We start from the raw sequence: 18100 nt of genomic DNA, 5'->3' as shown, positions 1-18100 counted from the left end.
AGAAAATTCCATTTCCTGGAATTAAGGGATTGCACTCCTTTTTAAATTTTAATTTCAACTACCTTTTAAATCAGTCACAATATTTTTAAAAAGATAACCAGCAAATGAAACAGACTCAGGAAAAAGTAAATGTATATCATAATTACCTTTTGCCTGGTCCAAAGTCCTCGCCTTCAGGCATTTCTGCCCTTTGAAAATAATGACAAAGTGGAGAAGGCTGCAGCACTTTTGTGCTACAATAGCTTCTTCTCCACGCGAAGGATGACTATCAGGAGGGCAAAACCCCCAGCAGTCAAGTTCTTCCCTTTTTGGAGAAAAGCACTCCTCCCCTACTCAGAAAGTAGGTGTTTACAAACGTCCGAAGCGCCGGCCTGCCTTGAATGAAGCTAGGAGCCGGGTTATTATGACTGTCCCCTTCTAAAAATAAATAGGTCACCTCTTACTCCCAGGACCGTGACAGGCAGCTGGGAGCACGTGCTGCCCGGCCGCCCAGCATTTTTGCTCCAGTCCTGTGAGGAGGTGTCACCACCCAGCTATTAACCTTTACCGGGATGACTTCACCTAAGCCAGCCTACCCTTTCTCTTTCCTGTTTTTTCCTGGCATGACAAGGCACCCCCCCCCCCCCCCCGAAGGGCAGCGTGGCCACAGCGAGCTTGAAACCTCAGCCTGGGCCATCAGGTCTCCAGCTCACAGGAGGAGCTGGAGGGCGGAGAGCAAAGTGGGCAGGCCGCAAGGGCTCAGAGGCTTGTTTGTTCTGGAAACAGCCACTCAGCAAAAAGATCCCTTACTCACAAAAAAGGGGGAAAACGCCAATAAACAATTGTGTTTGCAGGGATATTGTTTTGCAAGAAACTCTGCCTTTGGATCATCTAGATTTCCCAACTCAGAAGTAAGCACACAAATGGGAGTCCATGTGTTCCTTTGGGCAACACGGTTTCTTCCAAGGGACTTCCTTCCGTCATCAGCAAGCAGCCTGACACTGGAACGTGGCCGAGCTGTGGGCCTGAGATGTTTTGATAGCTTGGCCCATCATCACATACGAGTCATTAATTACCAGGTACCCTCGTTTACTGCAACTTCTAAGAGAAGGACAAAAATCACTTCACTTCTTTTTGCTTTCAAAAGGGCTAGGTGAAACACTACTGAGATCCCTTCAGGAATATAACCAGAAAGCTTTGCATAAAAACTTGAAACCATTTATTTTTCCTGATTGGGAACGTCAAGTAAGGCCATGAGCAAGATCTAATTATTAAGAAACAATATACTTTTCTTAGATTCATACACCCCAATGTTCATTGCAACACTATTTACAACAGGCAGGCACTGAAGCAACCTAAATGTCCATCAACAGATGAATGGATAAAGAAGATATGGTACATATATGCAATGGAATATTACTCAGCTGTGAAAAAGAACGAACTAATGCCAACATAGATGGACCTAGAGGTTGTCATACTGAATGAAGTATGTCAGACAGAGAAAAACAAATATCATATGATATTGCTTACATGTGGAATCTAAAAAAATGATACAAATGAACTTATTTACAAAACAGAAATAGAGTCACAGATGTAGAAAACAAACTTATGGTTACCAAAGGGCAAGAGGCGGAGGGATAAACTGGGAGATTGGGATTGACATATATAAGAACCTATTGTATAGCACAGGGAACTCAACTCAATACTCCGTAATGACCTACATGGGAAAAGAATCCAACAAAGAGTGGATGTATGTATATGTATAACTGATTCACTGTGCTCTACACCTGAAACTAAAACAACATTGTAAATCAACTATACTCCAATAAAAAATTAATTAAAAAATAAAATAAAAAATAAAAACATTCAAAAAAGAAACAATATACTCTTCTTTTTAAAGCATGAGTTCCATTGTCACAGGATTAGTAATAGTTAATCTTAGCAATAGCTCTATATTCAATGCATACTTCACACTTATATGTGCTAAAGGGATTTCTAGAGCATTAAAAAATTGAAGAGGCGAAACAAATATTATCTACTTTCTCTGAGGCACGTTAGCTATTTTGCAGCACATGCATTTTGCAATTCCAGACAATTCTTTAATATTCCACATAAGAGCTAAAGTTTTAGACTTCAAAGTCTAAGAGTAAGTTGCTGCAGATACTCAAACACATAACTCAAATACTGTTGACCTTGAAAGAAAACAGTTGTAAGCAGAGTTCCAAAGATCAGGGTGTGCCCAAGCTTCTCAGGGGAAACATGCTGTGTTATTAGAAATTCCAGGTCTGATGAAGTGAAAAGTTCATGAGAGTATCTTACCACTTCTATTTCACTTGATCAACAACGATAATTCTATGACTAATTCTCAGTTCTAACAATTCTATCCCGTTAATTTTACCTTTTTTGTTCTTTTAAGCTCCTCTTGTACCATTTCTTGAATAACTGAGGACTACTGTTGTTGAACTTAGCTGCTGCTGACGACAGAACTGACTATTATATCCCTGAAACCTGCCTCTCAATTTTAAAGGATAATTAACTGATTGGTGTGGGAGATGAATTACCCATTACTACTATAAAATGTTTCCTTTAAAAATACTTCCTTTAAGCACTCCTTCATGCATTTTAAAATTACTTGCTTCAACCATAAATTCCCCTTTAAATACATTTGTGTTAATTTCTGAAATTCACAAGGGCACAGAGGGAAAGCAGGATGTCACAGATAACAACATCCAAGGTGTAGGACACAGTGGGTGGCTTCCTCACCCCAGTGACACTTTCGGTCCTGCGGGGGATTAGGGTGCCAAGGGTTCCCTCGTCATAGCCAATTAGAAATTTACTGGGCATCCTGAATTTAAGGACTCACAGAATACAGATGTGGGAAAGACCTTGAAGGCCACAAAAGCCATCCAAGATTTTCAGACACTGAAACAGGGGCCCAGCAAAGTTAGGGGACCTGCTGGGGGCACAGCCAGGAACGGCCCGGCCTCCGGAACTGAGGGCTCTCTTCCTTTCCTGCAGCTGAACAGACAGCAGAGCTCACTCATCCTGGCAAAAGCGCGTACATATGGCCAGACACTTACACGGTTCAAGTTCGCTCATATCCATACTCTTTCAAAGTTCGTATGCATTTAATCTGAGTAGCATACTTTAAGCGAACATTTTTATTTTCTCTTGCAGTTCAATCATACAGCATTACGGCCTAAGAAAATAACTGCCGTTTCAAAGCTAAATGTCCAATTTTCTTAATGCCCTTTTTTCCCTTCACACAATCATCGGTTGAAGAGTTTTGTTTTTTTCCATCTCTCCTACAGCAGGGTTGACTGAGGCTCTGGAACTTTCAGAGACAAGAGGAGAGACCCTCCCTCTCTTGGAGGTTTTGGGCAATATTAGTATGAATGGCTAGGAAATGGGGCGGGGGGGGGGTAGTCGTTGGTGCAGAGAAAATTACTAAGAGGGGTAGGTTAACTTTTTGTTAAACTGACCTAAGAGAATTCTTGCTGAAGGCAGGCCAGGGAGATAGCTATTACCTGGGGGATGGCAAGACATGAGGCATTTGGTTAGATATTACAAGTACTCAAATAGCAAGGGTGGAGGATTCTTGATAAACTGACTTGACAAGTTGGTTGCTAAAATTGGGTTCCTGAGGACATACCCAAGGACAGGGCCTAGCTGGAAATGAGCTCAGAGGAGCCTGGCTAGTTTGGTCAAAGAGAGAGTCTTTGTCACCTCCTAAGAACAAGGCACATTTTAATATTTTTTTATTAGTACTCGGTGCTACAAACTGTACGGCTCCTTCAGAGGTACACTGTCCAGTACGGTAGCCCTTAGCAGCACCTGGCTATTGAGCACTTAGAATGTGGCTAGTTTAGAATTTTAGGATGGAATAGGAAAAAAAGAATGTAAAATAGCTCATTACCAATTTTTATGCTGATAACATGTTGAAATAATATTTTGGATATATGGATTAAATAAAATATATTATTAAACGTAATTCTGCTTGTTTCTGTTTACTTTTTCTGAACATAGTTGCTAGAAATACATGATTATATATGTAGTCTGCATTCTGCATCCACTGGCCTGTACAGCTCTAGAGCTTTAATTTCTATTTTTCTGCCTAAACCGGCCTAAATTAGACATACAAGAGAAGTTCCTTTGAGAGCTGACTGGCTAACACGATCTTACCAATTGTTTTAGAAAACATTTCTGGAATCACTTTTAATCAGAAGGGAAAGAGGTGCAGATTACAGAGGGCAATTAACAGGACAGTACTGAGAAGAGTCTGCTTTTCTCCACCTAGAACCCTCTCCCAATTCCCTTCAGCTTCCAAAGAAAAGATCCCATAAGTCACTTCTCCAAGGCCAGGCTGTATCCCAAGTTCCCTATTCCCTCCGTCCTCTCATCTCTGGTTTGTACCACCAGGTATCCCAGCCTGTTCCTGACCCTCCCAAATTCGACTTTCCCCTCAGCCCACACACATATGCAGGCCTTTTCCAGAAACCCCACCACTGACCATACAGCTTCCAGTCCCAAACCTCTGTCTGCCCTTGACAGCCCAAGGTCCTAAGCAGGGGTCTGTGCTCAACTCACTTCTCATCAATTACAGCCTACTTCTGCCCCCACCATGGCCCTGACCATGCTCTTCGAATGCAGCAATGCTTACTGTCCATCTGGCCTGCCCTGACCTCGTGGGGCCCTGCACGGCTGCCCACTTCCCTTTATCTTGACGCCCTCTCCATCCTGGGCACCAAGACTCCACTTTCTACGCTCAGCCCCACTTCTCTCAACATTTCTTCTTGATCTCAGTGTCCCTGTTCTAACTGACTCTTAAATGTGGGTGATCCCTAGGGCCAGGCTTCCCACTCCTGAAACAACACAGAGTCGTGGGTCCTCGCCTCAGCCACCCTCTACTTCCACTGGTCTGGGATGGGCCGTGAATGTGCTTCCAGGATGCTGCTGGTGGGGGGATTCAAGAGCACCGTCCTGGCCTTCCAACACTGGCCGCCTTCCTTTTCGTGCTATCCGATGTCTCTAGGAAATCTCTCTGTTCCCAGCATTTGAATTCTGACCTCTGTGCCCAAATCTATATGGCTGGTCACACACGCCCCAGAATTCCAAACCTATACAGACGGTCCCCGACTTACAATGTTTTCACACTTACGATGGTGTGAAAGTGAAACGCATTCAGTGGAAAGCGCACTTGGAATTTTGATCTCTTCCTGGGCCAGCGAGATGTGGAGTGATACCCTCTCGTGATGCCGGGCAGGGGCAGTGAGCCTCAGCTCCTGGTCAGCCCTGTGGTCACAAGGGTCAGTAACCCACACACTTACCACCGCTCTGTACCCAGGCAGCCATCCTGTTGTTCACTTTCAGTGCAGTGTTCAATACATTACATGAGAGAGTCAACACGTTATTATAAAACAGGCTTCGTGATAGATGATGCTGCTCAATTGCAGGCTCACGGAAGTGTTCTGAGCACGTTTAAGGTTGGCTCGGCGAAGCTATAGGGTAGCTGTATTAAGTGCATTTTTCACTTACGACATTTCCAACTTATGATGGGTTTATGGGGACATAACCCCATTGTAAGTCGAGGCAGCTCTGTCGTTCCGTCACCCATTAGCTATGGTGCACCAGAGCTGCCTCTGACTCGCTCAGGAAAACTCTTACCATCTCTTTCCACGCCGCATTCAGTGCTGTGAAGGAGGTAGTCTGCAACCAGCCACAGGATGGAAATTGGCAAATGCTACAAATCAGCTGCTACCCCCCACTCACCCCAAGCCAGGTGTTAAAAATGTACCCAGGGACTTCCCTGGTGGCGCAGTGTGGTTGAGAATCCACCTGCCAATGCAGAAGACATGGGTTCGATCCCTGGTCCAGGAAGATCCCATGTGCCATGGAGCAACTAAGCCCGTGTGCCACAACTACTGAAGCCCACACGCCTAGAGCCAGTGCTCCACAACAAGAGAAGCCACTGCAATGAGATAAATAAATAAATAAATAACAAGCCCAAAATAAATAAATAAATAAATCTTAAAAAAAAATGTACCCACACAACACTGAATACTAGACATCTTAACCTGTGTTAAATTAATTAAATAGGGAAGCCATTAGGCGGAGGTGGTTCTAATGCCTTAGAAGCCAACACAAGCAAATCAAAACCTGAGCCGACAAATGCCGTAAGGTTCAGAAACGGAAACGTATGGACAACCAACTACAAGCATCCCACCAGGATTTCCCAAATAAGGGCAACTGCGTAGGCTACAGGCCATCAGGTGATGGGCTGCTTCCTTATCTTCTCTATAAAAGTCTAGTCCCCAGTTCCTGTCAGTGGAGCATGCTAACTGCTTCTGGCTTGGTGCTGCCAGGTACAAAGCGATTTTTGCTCAAATAAACTCATAAAATGTTTAATATGCCTCAGGTTATTGTTTAATACCTGGAAGTCCCACAAACATCTCCAAAAATAGGTCCAAAGAGGACCCCCCCATCTCTCAGTAACCGGCTCTCCCTTATCCTTTTCTATTTCTTCTCTTCTTTTTCCTCCTTGTTTAGAAAAATAATTCTCCATATCATTCTCAATCCCATTTTTCTGAAGCATTTTCTTCAATGAATTTAGCAGCATCTCAACTCATCTTTACCATGTGTTGACATGTCAGCGACCTGAATCCCTCCCTCCCACCAGGAAATATGCAGGGACCTTATCCTCTTGTTCATTATTGTTTCCCAACAATACTACCAAGCACGGCAGAGCCAGCCTAGAACAGCACACACTATATTACTTTAGGGTGATACTATTAGTTAATATTAGTTACATCGCTAAGTGAAGAAATGGTCCAAATGGTCAACTGAGGCAAAAACATGGGACTTACATTCATTCTTCCCTCTTGCTTACCAGCCAGAGAAGATTCTCATCTAGTGCCATCAACCCTAACACGCTGAGCTATATTTGTACCCACCCTGGAGACTGTGCCTACAGTGCTTACTGTCTTCCATCAGCCCAGCATCACCTGTTGCCTAGGCTAGGGGCCACCAAATGTTTGTGATCACAGGACACACTGTCCAAATCTATTGTGCATTTATACATTTATACGTGTATATATTTTCAATGTACAAATATGACTTGTAAATACTTTACGTTCTTCATAAACCATGCAAAAGAAAAACATGTAGAGATAAAATAAATATAAGCATTCTTTATAATAGCAAAAAACCCAAAACAACCTAGAGACCTATCAAAAGGGATTACTTAAATTATGTTAACACATATATGTGGAATCTAGAAAAATGGTACCGATGAACCTAGTGGCAGAGTAGGAATAAAGATGCAGACGTAGAGAACAAACTTGAGGACACCGTGGGGAGGGGCAGCTGGGACGTAGTGAGAGAGTAGCATTGACATATACACACGACCAAATGTAAAATAGATAACTAACGGGAAGCTACTACAGAGCACAGGGAGATTAGCCTGATACTTTGTGAAGACCTAGAGGGGTGGGATAGGGAGGTTGGGAGGGAGGCTCAAGAGGAAGGGATATGGGGATATATGCATACAGGTGGCTGACTCACTTTGTTGTACAGCAGAAGCTCACTCAATACTGTAAAGCAATTATACTCCAATAAAGATAAAAAAAGTTACGGTGCAATGAAATCGTATGCTAAAAAGAATGAGATTATTATGAAAATCTTTCCATAATAAGGCCAACTTTAAAAAGAGAGAGACTAAAAAACAAAATGTATAATATCCTATTGATGTAAAAACATGCATTTATACGTTGATGAAGATATCTCAACAAAGATATGGACGAAGAAAGGGAAACTAGGAGGACGAGAGGAAGAGGGGGAGGAGAGGGGAGTGAAAGGAAAAGTGTTTCAAAGGACTACACTGAGGTATTACTTGCGGTTTTCTATTCTAGCTTAAGAAAACAATATTTTCTATTTTATTCTTTTTGCCTGTCTGTGTTTCCAATTTTTCAGCAACAAATACAAATTGCTGTTACGATAAGAAAAGACAATGTTCTTAAAATATGAAAAAGAAAAAAAAGGTTACTTTCAAATGGAAGGGGAAAAAGTTGTCTGTGGTTTCCACTAAAGGGAAAAAACAATCCTGATTCTTTCACTTGGGTCTGCAGGACTTTTCCCTCAAGCCAGACCAGGAAGAGTTCCCACCTTCAAGGAGCTGACCATTCAGAAAAACACATGTGTTGGTTCAAAGAATGAGAGAAAGAAAATAGAAGCAAGCCCTCCCTCCACCCACTGACTTGAAAGGATTAGAATTCCCCTTCTCAGGGGGTTGGGGGGGGGATGAATTGGGAGACTGGGATTGCCATATATACATTATTAATAAGAAAAAAAATATCAAATTGTACGCTTTAAATATATGCAGTTTATTGTATGCCAACTGTATCTCAATAAAAATTCTTAAAGGAAAAAAAAAAAAAAGAATTCCCCCCCCACCTTTTTCATATCCCACCAAAGAATTCCAGTGTCACCAATACTGAAATTGTTTCCCATGAAAATTCAGCGTATATACTACGCACTATGCAAAAGTGGAATAAGGGTATAAATCAGTATCAAAGCCAGTGTGTTTCTGGAACGAAGTGGAAAAGGACACCTTTTTTCCCTTAGATTAAAAAGAAGCAAAAGGGTCAAGTGATTATTTATGTACCTGATGTGAATGATGCCATTGCGCAGTGAGGATGTGATGAGTAATTGTGACGTGCTACACTAACAGAGATGGTGCCTCTCTCTCGCTTTCTGGCTGGTGGAGTCATACTGAGACTTGTCCCAGATCGGTGGCTTTCCAAGCAGTAGAAACTTATTTTTCCTAAATGCTGTGTTACAACAAACCCTAGTACATAAAAGACACAACAACACGAAAGACTTCCTCAGGGCTAAATGGAGGCAGGGCACTGAGACGTGGCCTCCATCCTGCATACAGGCAGCTCCCGAGCTGGTCCTTGGAAACCCAGAGTCGCACAAGCGACATGGAAAACTGACCGGGGTCATCTGGACAGCCAGGAAGAGAAAGTGGGAATTTTTTTTCTCAGTCTCTTCTCCTAATAAGTACAACAGAATCAACCCAGTTACCCACTTTATCCTTTTACCTTTTTTAAGCTTAGTGTTACGAAGTGTTTTCCTCAAATTTCTTTTCATCCAAACATAGCTGGTATTCTACAGCCAACACATGGAGCCTCCTGCCCTCCAGCTTTCTGGTCAACCATCTCCTTCCTTTTGCTGGAGGTACCACCCTAGTCATCCTACTTCCCAGCCTGGGACAGTCTCCCAGTTTCACCTCTTGTCCTGGTATAATTAATAACAGACCCCTTTCACTCTCATCAGTGTACCTGTTTAGGTCATCAATTGTAGGATAACCCAATATATTACCATGTTCTTCCCTCTACTTGTCAGAACTTCCATTTTGCTAATGTGTGCTAGATTATTATTTTGATTATCACATAATTTGTTATGGTCTCAGCAGGGACCCCCAACTGGAGCCAGATCTGTGCCACAGACCATTCAGTTCAGCCAGGGAGTGCCTCTCACACCTTTCTAGTCTGGTCCATGCTACACCCATGGTCTGACCCATCATCATGAGTTGAAATGTATTCCTTCCTAAAAAAGATACTGTTGGAGTGAAGCTGTCTGGAAAGTGTGGTGTGGACACCTGTGGGTGCAGCTGCCCCAGGGCTGCTGGAGAAGCCAGCATCCAGGAGAGGAAGGATCGAAGTACGGGAGAAGAGTCAGCAAGTGTCTGAAGCGGAAAGGGGGCGAAGGGGGGAAGAGAAGCTGGGGGGCAGGGAGGCCGGCAGGGAGCACCATGAAAGACTCAACAGCCTCCAAGAGGTGGGTCCTGTGCCAGCTGAGTCTTTGCATCTCTGTCATGCTGATCTCTATGCGGTGTACCTGGTGTCCTAACATTTAAATCAAATATATAAATTTTTTTATTGAAGTATAGTTGATTTACAATGTTGTGTTAGTTTCAGGTGTACAGCAAAGTGATTCAGCTATATGTACGTAACTGAGTATATTTATGTGTGTGTGTGTGTGTGTATATACACATATTCTTTTTCAGATTCTTTTCCCTTATAGGCTATTATAAGATACTGAATATCGCTCCCTGTGCTATACAGTAAGTAGGTCCTTGTTTCTTACCTGTTTCTTAATAAAAGTTCACTATATGTTGTTAAATTTTAAACTGTGATATTTGGGAGTTAATGAGCATTTGAATCCATGAAGGAAAGCATAAGCACCGCAAAAAACCCATTTGCTGACTCATTCAGTGGGTCCACGGTGGGGTAACGGTGGATGCAGAGGAAGGGACGGGGACTTCGGGGCAAATGCGGGGAGGAAGAAGAGGCCATCTGGCAGCTGCTTAAGGAAGCGAGGAGGAAAGGACTCCAGGAAAGCAGCCCTGGGACCTTGTGAGTCACATCGCCCTGCATCACTGGCCTGGTGTGTGTGTGGGTGGGTGGGTGGGTGTGTGTGTGTGTGTGTGTGTGTGTGTCCTGCGTTCACCGAGACCCATTTCACTGCACTAAGCAGGGTCTCTACAAACTCTCGTTTGTGACCCCCTCTCTGAGGACCTGTTGGTCACTGGTGACTAGTTTCATTCCCACTTACTTCCTCACACCTTCTCTCCTTAGAACATTATTTTGTTTCCTTTTTTTAAAATCCATTTATATGACTTTTTTAAAAAAATTTTGTTTCTTTGGGCTGCGTTGGGTCTCTGTTGCTGCGCGCAGGCTTTTTCTAGTTGCAGCGAGCAAGGGCTACTCTTTGTTGCAGTGCGCAGGCTTCTCATTGTGGTGGCTTCTCTTGTTGCAGAGCACGGGCTCTAGGTATGCAGGTTTCAGCAGTTGTGGGTCACGGGCTCAGTAGTTGTGGCTGGTGGGCCCAGTAGCTGTGGCTTGTGGGCCCTAGAGCACAGGCTCAGTAGTGTGGCGCACAGGCTTAGTTGCGCTGCAGCACATGGGATCTTCCCGGACCGGGAATCGAACTTGTGTCCCCTGCATTGGCAGGCGGATTCTTAACCACTGTGCCACCAAGGAAGTCCCAGAACACTGTTGATGTTCTTCTGTATCAAGGGAATTTCTTTATATCTCTTCTCTCTCTCATCCTTCCTAAACCCCTCCCTCCAAAAGTCTTCTATAAAAATCCAGCAGGAGTAGAGACACTGGCAGAAATCAAATTCCCAAGGGTGCCGAACGTCACTATTGGTTCAAGCTTCCCTCCACAGAAAAACCCTGAAGAATAATAATCCTACTTCTGAGTAATCTTGCTTGTTCATTGAAAGGTCTCTTCTACGTGTTTTTCAGGGGTGAAAGTCCTTGACAGAGAATCTTTGGTTCCAAGAACGTTAGAACAAATAGCCATAAGAGAGAAAGCACTCTGGCAGATCCCACAGCTCTTAGTAAACATAAGGAAATGGAAATTTTCTAAGGACAGAAATGGTAGAGACAAAGGGTTCTGTGGCCGGTAAAGACCCGAGTGACTCAAACAAGAGTGGTACGTAGCTCAAACCAAACCTGACCTCTTGCACTTAAAAAATACAATGCAAAACAGAGCGCAAATGCAACCTATGTTTAACTATGGATTACATAATACTTTCGTTATCTGTTCATCTTCCATATCACAGGTTGCTTATGTCAGCGTTAAAACGTATTTTTCATTCCTTAAATAGCACCTGGTAAGATACTTCTTGGCTATACATTTACCCAGGATTTTGCAGAGAAGCCAAACTGAAATGCAGACTTTCCAGCTCCACAGCCCTGAATCGCTAATCATTATTAGTTTTGAGGTTACGGGTTGGGTGACCTGAAAGCCTGTTTCAAGTCCCGTTTCACCATGTATCATCTGACACCTTTGTGGCTTCGACTGGGGAGTACCACCTGCTGGCCCCGCCTAGGGTAGGGGTGAGGGATCTCAGACACTGAAAGCCTCCCCTCCAAGAAACCACGCTTCCGGGAATGTGCTCCGGGGCTTGCTAATATCCGGCAGCCTCCAGGCATTTCTGAAAAGAAGAAGCATTGCTGCAAGAAAAGCTGGGTATCTGCTGGCCTTGATCAGTGGGAAGGAAGAAAGTCTTCACTTCAGAGAGCTGTAACTGCTTCTTGTAGCAGGGCAGCTCCCTCCAGGAACCTAGAGGGCCAGCATCTCCTTCGCACCTCAACCACTGTCTGACTGCTAACGAACCCCGCCTCTCAGAAACGTGGTGTGTCTCCTTCAGGCCACCTCAAGGTTCCAAATAAGGCACAAATAGCAATTTAAAGGCGCCTATACGTGAGCTCGTTTCCAGCAGGTATGAGTAAAACCCTTTTGATGACTAGCAAAAAGCAATGAGCTTTAAACACAGAGTGAAACAAATCTAAAATGTGACCCTTAAAGAGCCTTAGCCGAGAAACTGGGCATTAAGACAGGGTTAATCTGTGATCTCCTGCCTCCACAATAATCCCTCCCGAGGGGCTTCCCTGGCACCCAGCACCTCTCTCCTATAAGCATAACAAACTTGCTTTATTTTAATAACCTTTTAATTTGACAGTGATTTGAGATTTACAGAAGATAGTACACAGAGCTCCTCTAAACCCCTCACTTAGTTTCCCTGGGGTTAACATCTTACGTTTCCACGGCACATCCATCAAAACTAAAAGCCAGCACTGGTAGATTACTATGAACTAAACTCCAGATTTTATTTGCAGTTCCTTCCACTAACGTCCTTTTTCTCTTCCCAGATGCCATCCGGGGCATCACAGCGCATTCAGTCGTGGTACCTCCTGAGTCTCCATGGTCGGTGAGAGTTGCTCCATCTTCCCTTGGTTTCCCACCTTGACAGTCTTGAGGAATATTTTTTAGATATCAGGTATTTCATAGCATGCCCTCGGTTTGGATTTGTCTGATGTTTTTCTCGTGATTAGACCGAGGTTATGGGTTAGGGGGAAGACAACCACGGAGGAGAAGAGCCCTTCTCATCAAACCGGGGGTTCCCTGACACCCACATGACTTCTCCCCCCATGACGGATGACATAGTGTAATCACGTAATCATCACTTGGTGCTTGGATCACTTGGATTCCATAGTGTCTGCCAGGTTTCTCCATTGCAAAGTTATTGGGTTTTCCCTTTCCACACTCTAGTTTTGGAAAGCAAATTTAAGTCCAACCCACATTTGGGGGTGGGAGAGGGGATGCCCAGGGACACAGCTCACCTCCTGAATGCAGGGGTAGCAAGTTTATTACCTGGGATTCTTCTGTAAGGAAGACGTGTCTCTCCTCCCTCCCTCACTGACTTATCTATTCAATCATTTACGTCAATAAGGACTTCCGTGGACTCATAAGGACTTAGGGTTTGGGTTACAATCCAGTGCTAGATGATTGCTTTTGCTGCGCAAATTGTTCCAGCCACCAACTCTGCCCGACATGCCCTCTCCCCGACTCCTCCTCCAGCCCCTTAAGAGACCTGGGGAGGCCACCTCTCTGCTCCACTTGGCTGGCCCCACCCCGACACCCACTCTCCAGCCGAGCTCGGGGTTAACCACCGTGCACCTGGTACCCCCCCAAGATTCTCTCGCTTCCTCCCCACCCGGTGTCAGCACCAGCCACGGGGTGACATCAGGACTGAATCCAGAATTCAGAGGTGCGCTGACCCGGGAGCAAAGGCCTGAGCTCCACGTGCATGCATCCAGCTCCAGGGACATGGGCAAGACGGGGCGCCGTGTGAGCCCCCCCGTTTGGGTGTCCCACATGCCATGAGCAGTGTCCTCGGAGGTGAGCCGTCTGCACACCCGTGTGTTCTTATGAAAGCATGACCACCTGCCATTTTTTCCTTACTCCGATAAAATTTCCAGGTTTGAAACCAAGTTGAAATTTCCTTTCCACGTGTGCCATGCGTCCTGACGCTTCATGTTTCCTTCCTATTTTGAGCCTAGAGGAAGTCCACGGTTTAAAAATGGAAATGAGACTTGGCTACTTCACCTGCACCTACTTTTAGCATCAAACCATGGCAACGTCATACACAGAGTTCTTCATTAGTTTTCACAGCGGATTCACACTGCCCAGACGCCGCTTTCAATCTGCTTATTTATAACCAACGTGAACTGTTATATTAAACTTGACTTTACACTTTTTTAACACGACAATGAAATCATAAGCTGTACTGAAAACTGGAGAGGGCCATGGAGACTCCTCCTGATACATATTCTGTGTTCGTCACAGGCAGTAAAGATTCAAACACCGCCTCAGTCCCAAGTCAGCGAAGAGCGAGGGACGGGCTGTGTCAGGAGCTATAACAGAGGCCAGGACGCGACGTGTTTCCACACCAGCTCAGGATGAGTGTGTGAGAGGGGACACCGTGTTTACACGTGTCTTCCAGGGTGAGCGGGGCCCCTTCTCTTCCCATCAAAGTGCCACTGTTTTCATGGAAGAGGATCACAGGGAGTCTCCCGAACAACGAGAAACAGCCATTCCCAGAGTCTTTGCAATAACATAGGATTACAAACCCTAAAGGCGAAACTGAGGCTCCTCTTGGGGGTGCCACCCTGGGAAGTAGGCTTCACTGGATGCATGCCCAAGGCCCCCCCCCCGCCCACAATGGGCATGTTCCTTTAAAACATGCTTTGCTTCATTTTGTTTGAAATTATCCCTCCAAGACAGGATGTCGTCACGTGTTTGTTTGTGATTTTACCAAATCTGTCACAGACCAGGGCTGTACACTCAATTTTTAAATTTTGGATAGAAAAGTACTAGGAGAGGAAGAGTGGCTGAAATGACATCAGCACCAGTCAATGCAAGCTTGGGAAGCTTTCGGATGTCATAGAGGCCACCCGATAGGATGGGTAAAAAATAATAACAATACTAATTAGAGAGAGACATTTATCAGATTTCTTAATTATCTGTGTGGGTGTGTGGTTTCACAGCTTCACAACTCAAGGGGCTGTGTTATTGCAAAACAACTTTGCCAAAATTTCTTCAAAAAGTACTATACTAAACGGTCATGTGATAAAGATGGAGCCGTGTGGTTTTCCAGAGGTGGGGGGTTGTGGGTGGGGAATTGGGTGAAGGTGGTCAAAAGGTACAAACTTCTAGTTATAAGATAAATAAGTCCTGGGAGGGTAACTTCCAGCATGGGACTATAGTTAATAATACTGTGTTGTATATTTGAAAGTTGCTAAGAGAGTACATCTTAAAGACTCTCATCACAAGAAAAAAAATTATAACTGCCTGGTAATGGATATTAACTATTGTGGTGATCTTTCTGCAACATGAACATGTATTGAATCATTACCTTAAACACCTCAAACTTATACAATGTTACATGTCAATTATATCTCAGTAAAACTGGGGGGGCAGATAAAAGTGGAAAAAATGATTGATTGAAATAGTTGTTTACAGCTTGGATCAATTTCCAGTGACTTTACTATCTAAAGTCCTCTATCACAACTTAGGAATGAAAATAACTCGTTCTGGAAAACGTGTTAGGGTCAAAAAGTGGCCCCACCTTTAATAAAACTGACATGAAGGGAGAACGGGAAAAGCAGTATTTTAAAACTCATATGCTATGCAAATAAGTTGTGATTTTACATCTATCGACATAGTGAGCTAACGGGGATTTTACAGTGGTTACAATTAGTATGAGTAGAAAATTGGAGCCTTCACATTTACATTCCAGGAAGCTGATATATTCAAGGTGGGCAAAAGCTTGTTCTGGGTCCTGGCAATGGGGACGGAGGGCCCACATCACACTTTCGAGGTTCCCTTATGTGGGGTATGAATCATATTCCGAGTGGAAGGAGAAATCATCACAAGAGCTAGTGCTGGCTGCTATCTGGAGACCAGCTCTTCCGGGTCAAGAGAAGGCGTGGGGGTCAGTTAGGGGTAAGATCTGGTCCAGGTCCGAGGGGATGACAGAGTGGGGGCTTGGGGATTTAGGGCACATTCTGGAGGCAGAGCCGAGCAGGTTTACTGATGGACTAAACGTGGGGAATAGGGACGTGGTGAAATCACACCCGGCTCCAGTCTACTCACCTGAACATCACAAAGTCCTTAAAAGCACATTTTTGAAGAACAGCTAATTGCCTGGGATACATGACATATTACAACAGGTTGGAGAACTTTTCTGCAAATGGCCCCACACTAAATATTTTCATATTTGCGGGCCGCATGGTCTCCCTCACAGCTAATCAACCCCACCACTGTAGCTCAGACAATATGTAAAGGAATGAATGTGGCCGTGGTTGGCCAACCTCTGTATTTTATACACCCCCCCCCCACCAATTATAAAACAATGTGTGCTACTTGTAACTGATTAAAGAAAACCACTGGGAAGGAACTATGTACCCCAATATTTACAGCAGTTATCTCTACGGTTTTTATTTTCTTTTGTGTTTTAAGTATTTTCAAAAATGTCCCCACTTATGCATTCCTGTTGTAATCAGATAAAATGTAGCCCAAAAAAGTGTGAAATTCTACCTTTAAAAATCGACAAAGACTTGAACTTGATGATGGGAGATGCCTTACAGGGCCAGGACAGGGAGGTGGGAGGGAGTCGCGGGAGGGAGGGGATATGGGGATATATGTATAAATATAGCTGATTCACTTTAGTGTACCTCAAAAACTGGTACAAGAGTCTAAAGCAAATATATTCCAATAAAGAGCTTAAGAAAATTTTTTTTAATTTAAAAAAAAATCTGCAAAGAAAAACAAAGCCAGGATTCTGTGTTCTGGTGTCCTGTCATTGATCATACTTTCGAATGGAGATATTTTTTAATATAAAAATACTTTGAAAAAGGCCATCAGTAAACAAATTCTAAATGGGTAGTTTACAAGAGAAGAACCTGTCATGCTTCCTAGGACTGGAGAGAGGCCGTGTGAGGAAGGGGGGAGGCTGTTTTTCGCTGCATTGGCTGAGCCTCTGGAAAAGACTGCATCTTGAATTAGCAGCTTGACTGTTTGCGGTCCAGGTAAATATTGTGTTGCTATGACTGAAATCGTCCTGCCATGTGGGTCACCCTGTCATATAATTAGCCCCTTATCATATCAGGTGCAAATCAAAGCAGCAGCAGTCGCTGTTAATGTGGTAACTGAACAAACCAGAAACACTCTCTTCCTGGCTCCACATCTGACTTGAGAGCATCACCATCCCACAGAAGACGCCAGAAAGGTTGCTTTGAGGCATTCTTCAATAGCAAGCAGAACCTTAGAGAACACGGAACATCCTAAGGACGTCCCAGCTGTCTCAGCTACTTTGATTTTTTTCATGTCCTTCATGGCATCACTGTGCACCTCAGTCCACCGGCCATGGAACTGCGTCAAGGGGGAAATTTAACCATAAGTGTCCCGTGGTTCAGGGACACCGTCCTCAGGCTCTCCCATTCGCCTATCCTGCACATGGTCAGGTTCACTGTCTCCGATCACCCGACACCATCCTCCCCGCCCCGGAAGGCTGGGCCACACAGCAGCTCCCCTCCCCCTCTGCCCCTCCTCCTTCTCCCCCTTCCCAGGTGTTGATCCAAACAAACGTGCAGCAGCCCATCCCCATCCCCCAGCCCATTCCTGGAAACCCACCCTGGCCATCGTCCTCCCCTCTGTTGCCAAATGTTATTCACTTCTCAATGCGATCGTTAGTCCTCACCTAAGCAGTAAACCGCGGAAGGGCCGTCTCCGGCGTCCCGTCCTCTCACTGCGCTGGGCACACTGCATGCTCCGAGGGGCAGTTCTGCCGAGCGACCCCTGCGGACAGCCTGCCTGGTTCTGATGCTGCTCTACTACGCACCAGCCGGGTGAGCCCAGGCAAGTGGCAACTTCTCTGCCTGTTTCCTCCTCTGTGAAATGGGGATCATGACAGCACTTCGAAAGAGCTGATGTGAAGACTTAAGCTGTATGTAAATACTGTAAGTGGATTAGATTAAGTATACAACATTAAACGAGAATGTTATCATATGCAAAACGCTGAGGACAGAGCAGGCATTTTGACTGTCCTACTTATGTATTGGCTTAAAATACACACACACACACACACACACACACACACACACACATGACAGAGATTCAATCTCATGTTTTCCATGTTGCGCTCTCCAATCACAACGATGTTTCCTTTCTCTAACTTTCAGCAGAATATCAATGTAAGGAATGAATG

The 18100-nt window shown here is 44.5% G+C and overlaps 1 protein-coding gene across 2 annotated transcripts in view; it reads right to left on the bottom strand.

The window, feature by feature from the left end:
- Positions 1-18100, bottom strand: part of RETREG1 (reticulophagy regulator 1) — a 130073-nt gene that overhangs the window by 39218 nt on the left and 72755 nt on the right. The window contains exon 1 of one of the 2 annotated variants that reach the window (XM_057708520.1): positions 147-749. The exons of the other annotated variant lie outside the window; for it this stretch is intronic. Within the exon in view, the coding sequence (XP_057564503.1) occupies positions 147-181 (35 nt within the window). The 5' untranslated portion in view covers positions 182-749. Of the gene's footprint in view, positions 1-146; positions 750-18100 lie in introns of those variants that run through there. 2 annotated transcript variants of the gene reach the window in all.

Source organism: Hippopotamus amphibius, chromosome 15, assembly GCF_030028045.1.
Source record: "Hippopotamus amphibius kiboko isolate mHipAmp2 chromosome 15, mHipAmp2.hap2, whole genome shotgun sequence".
NCBI lineage: Eukaryota > Metazoa > Chordata > Mammalia > Artiodactyla > Hippopotamidae > Hippopotamus > Hippopotamus amphibius.
Note: the sequence above shows the minus strand (reverse complement) of the source record. Positions and strands in the feature narration are given on the sequence as shown.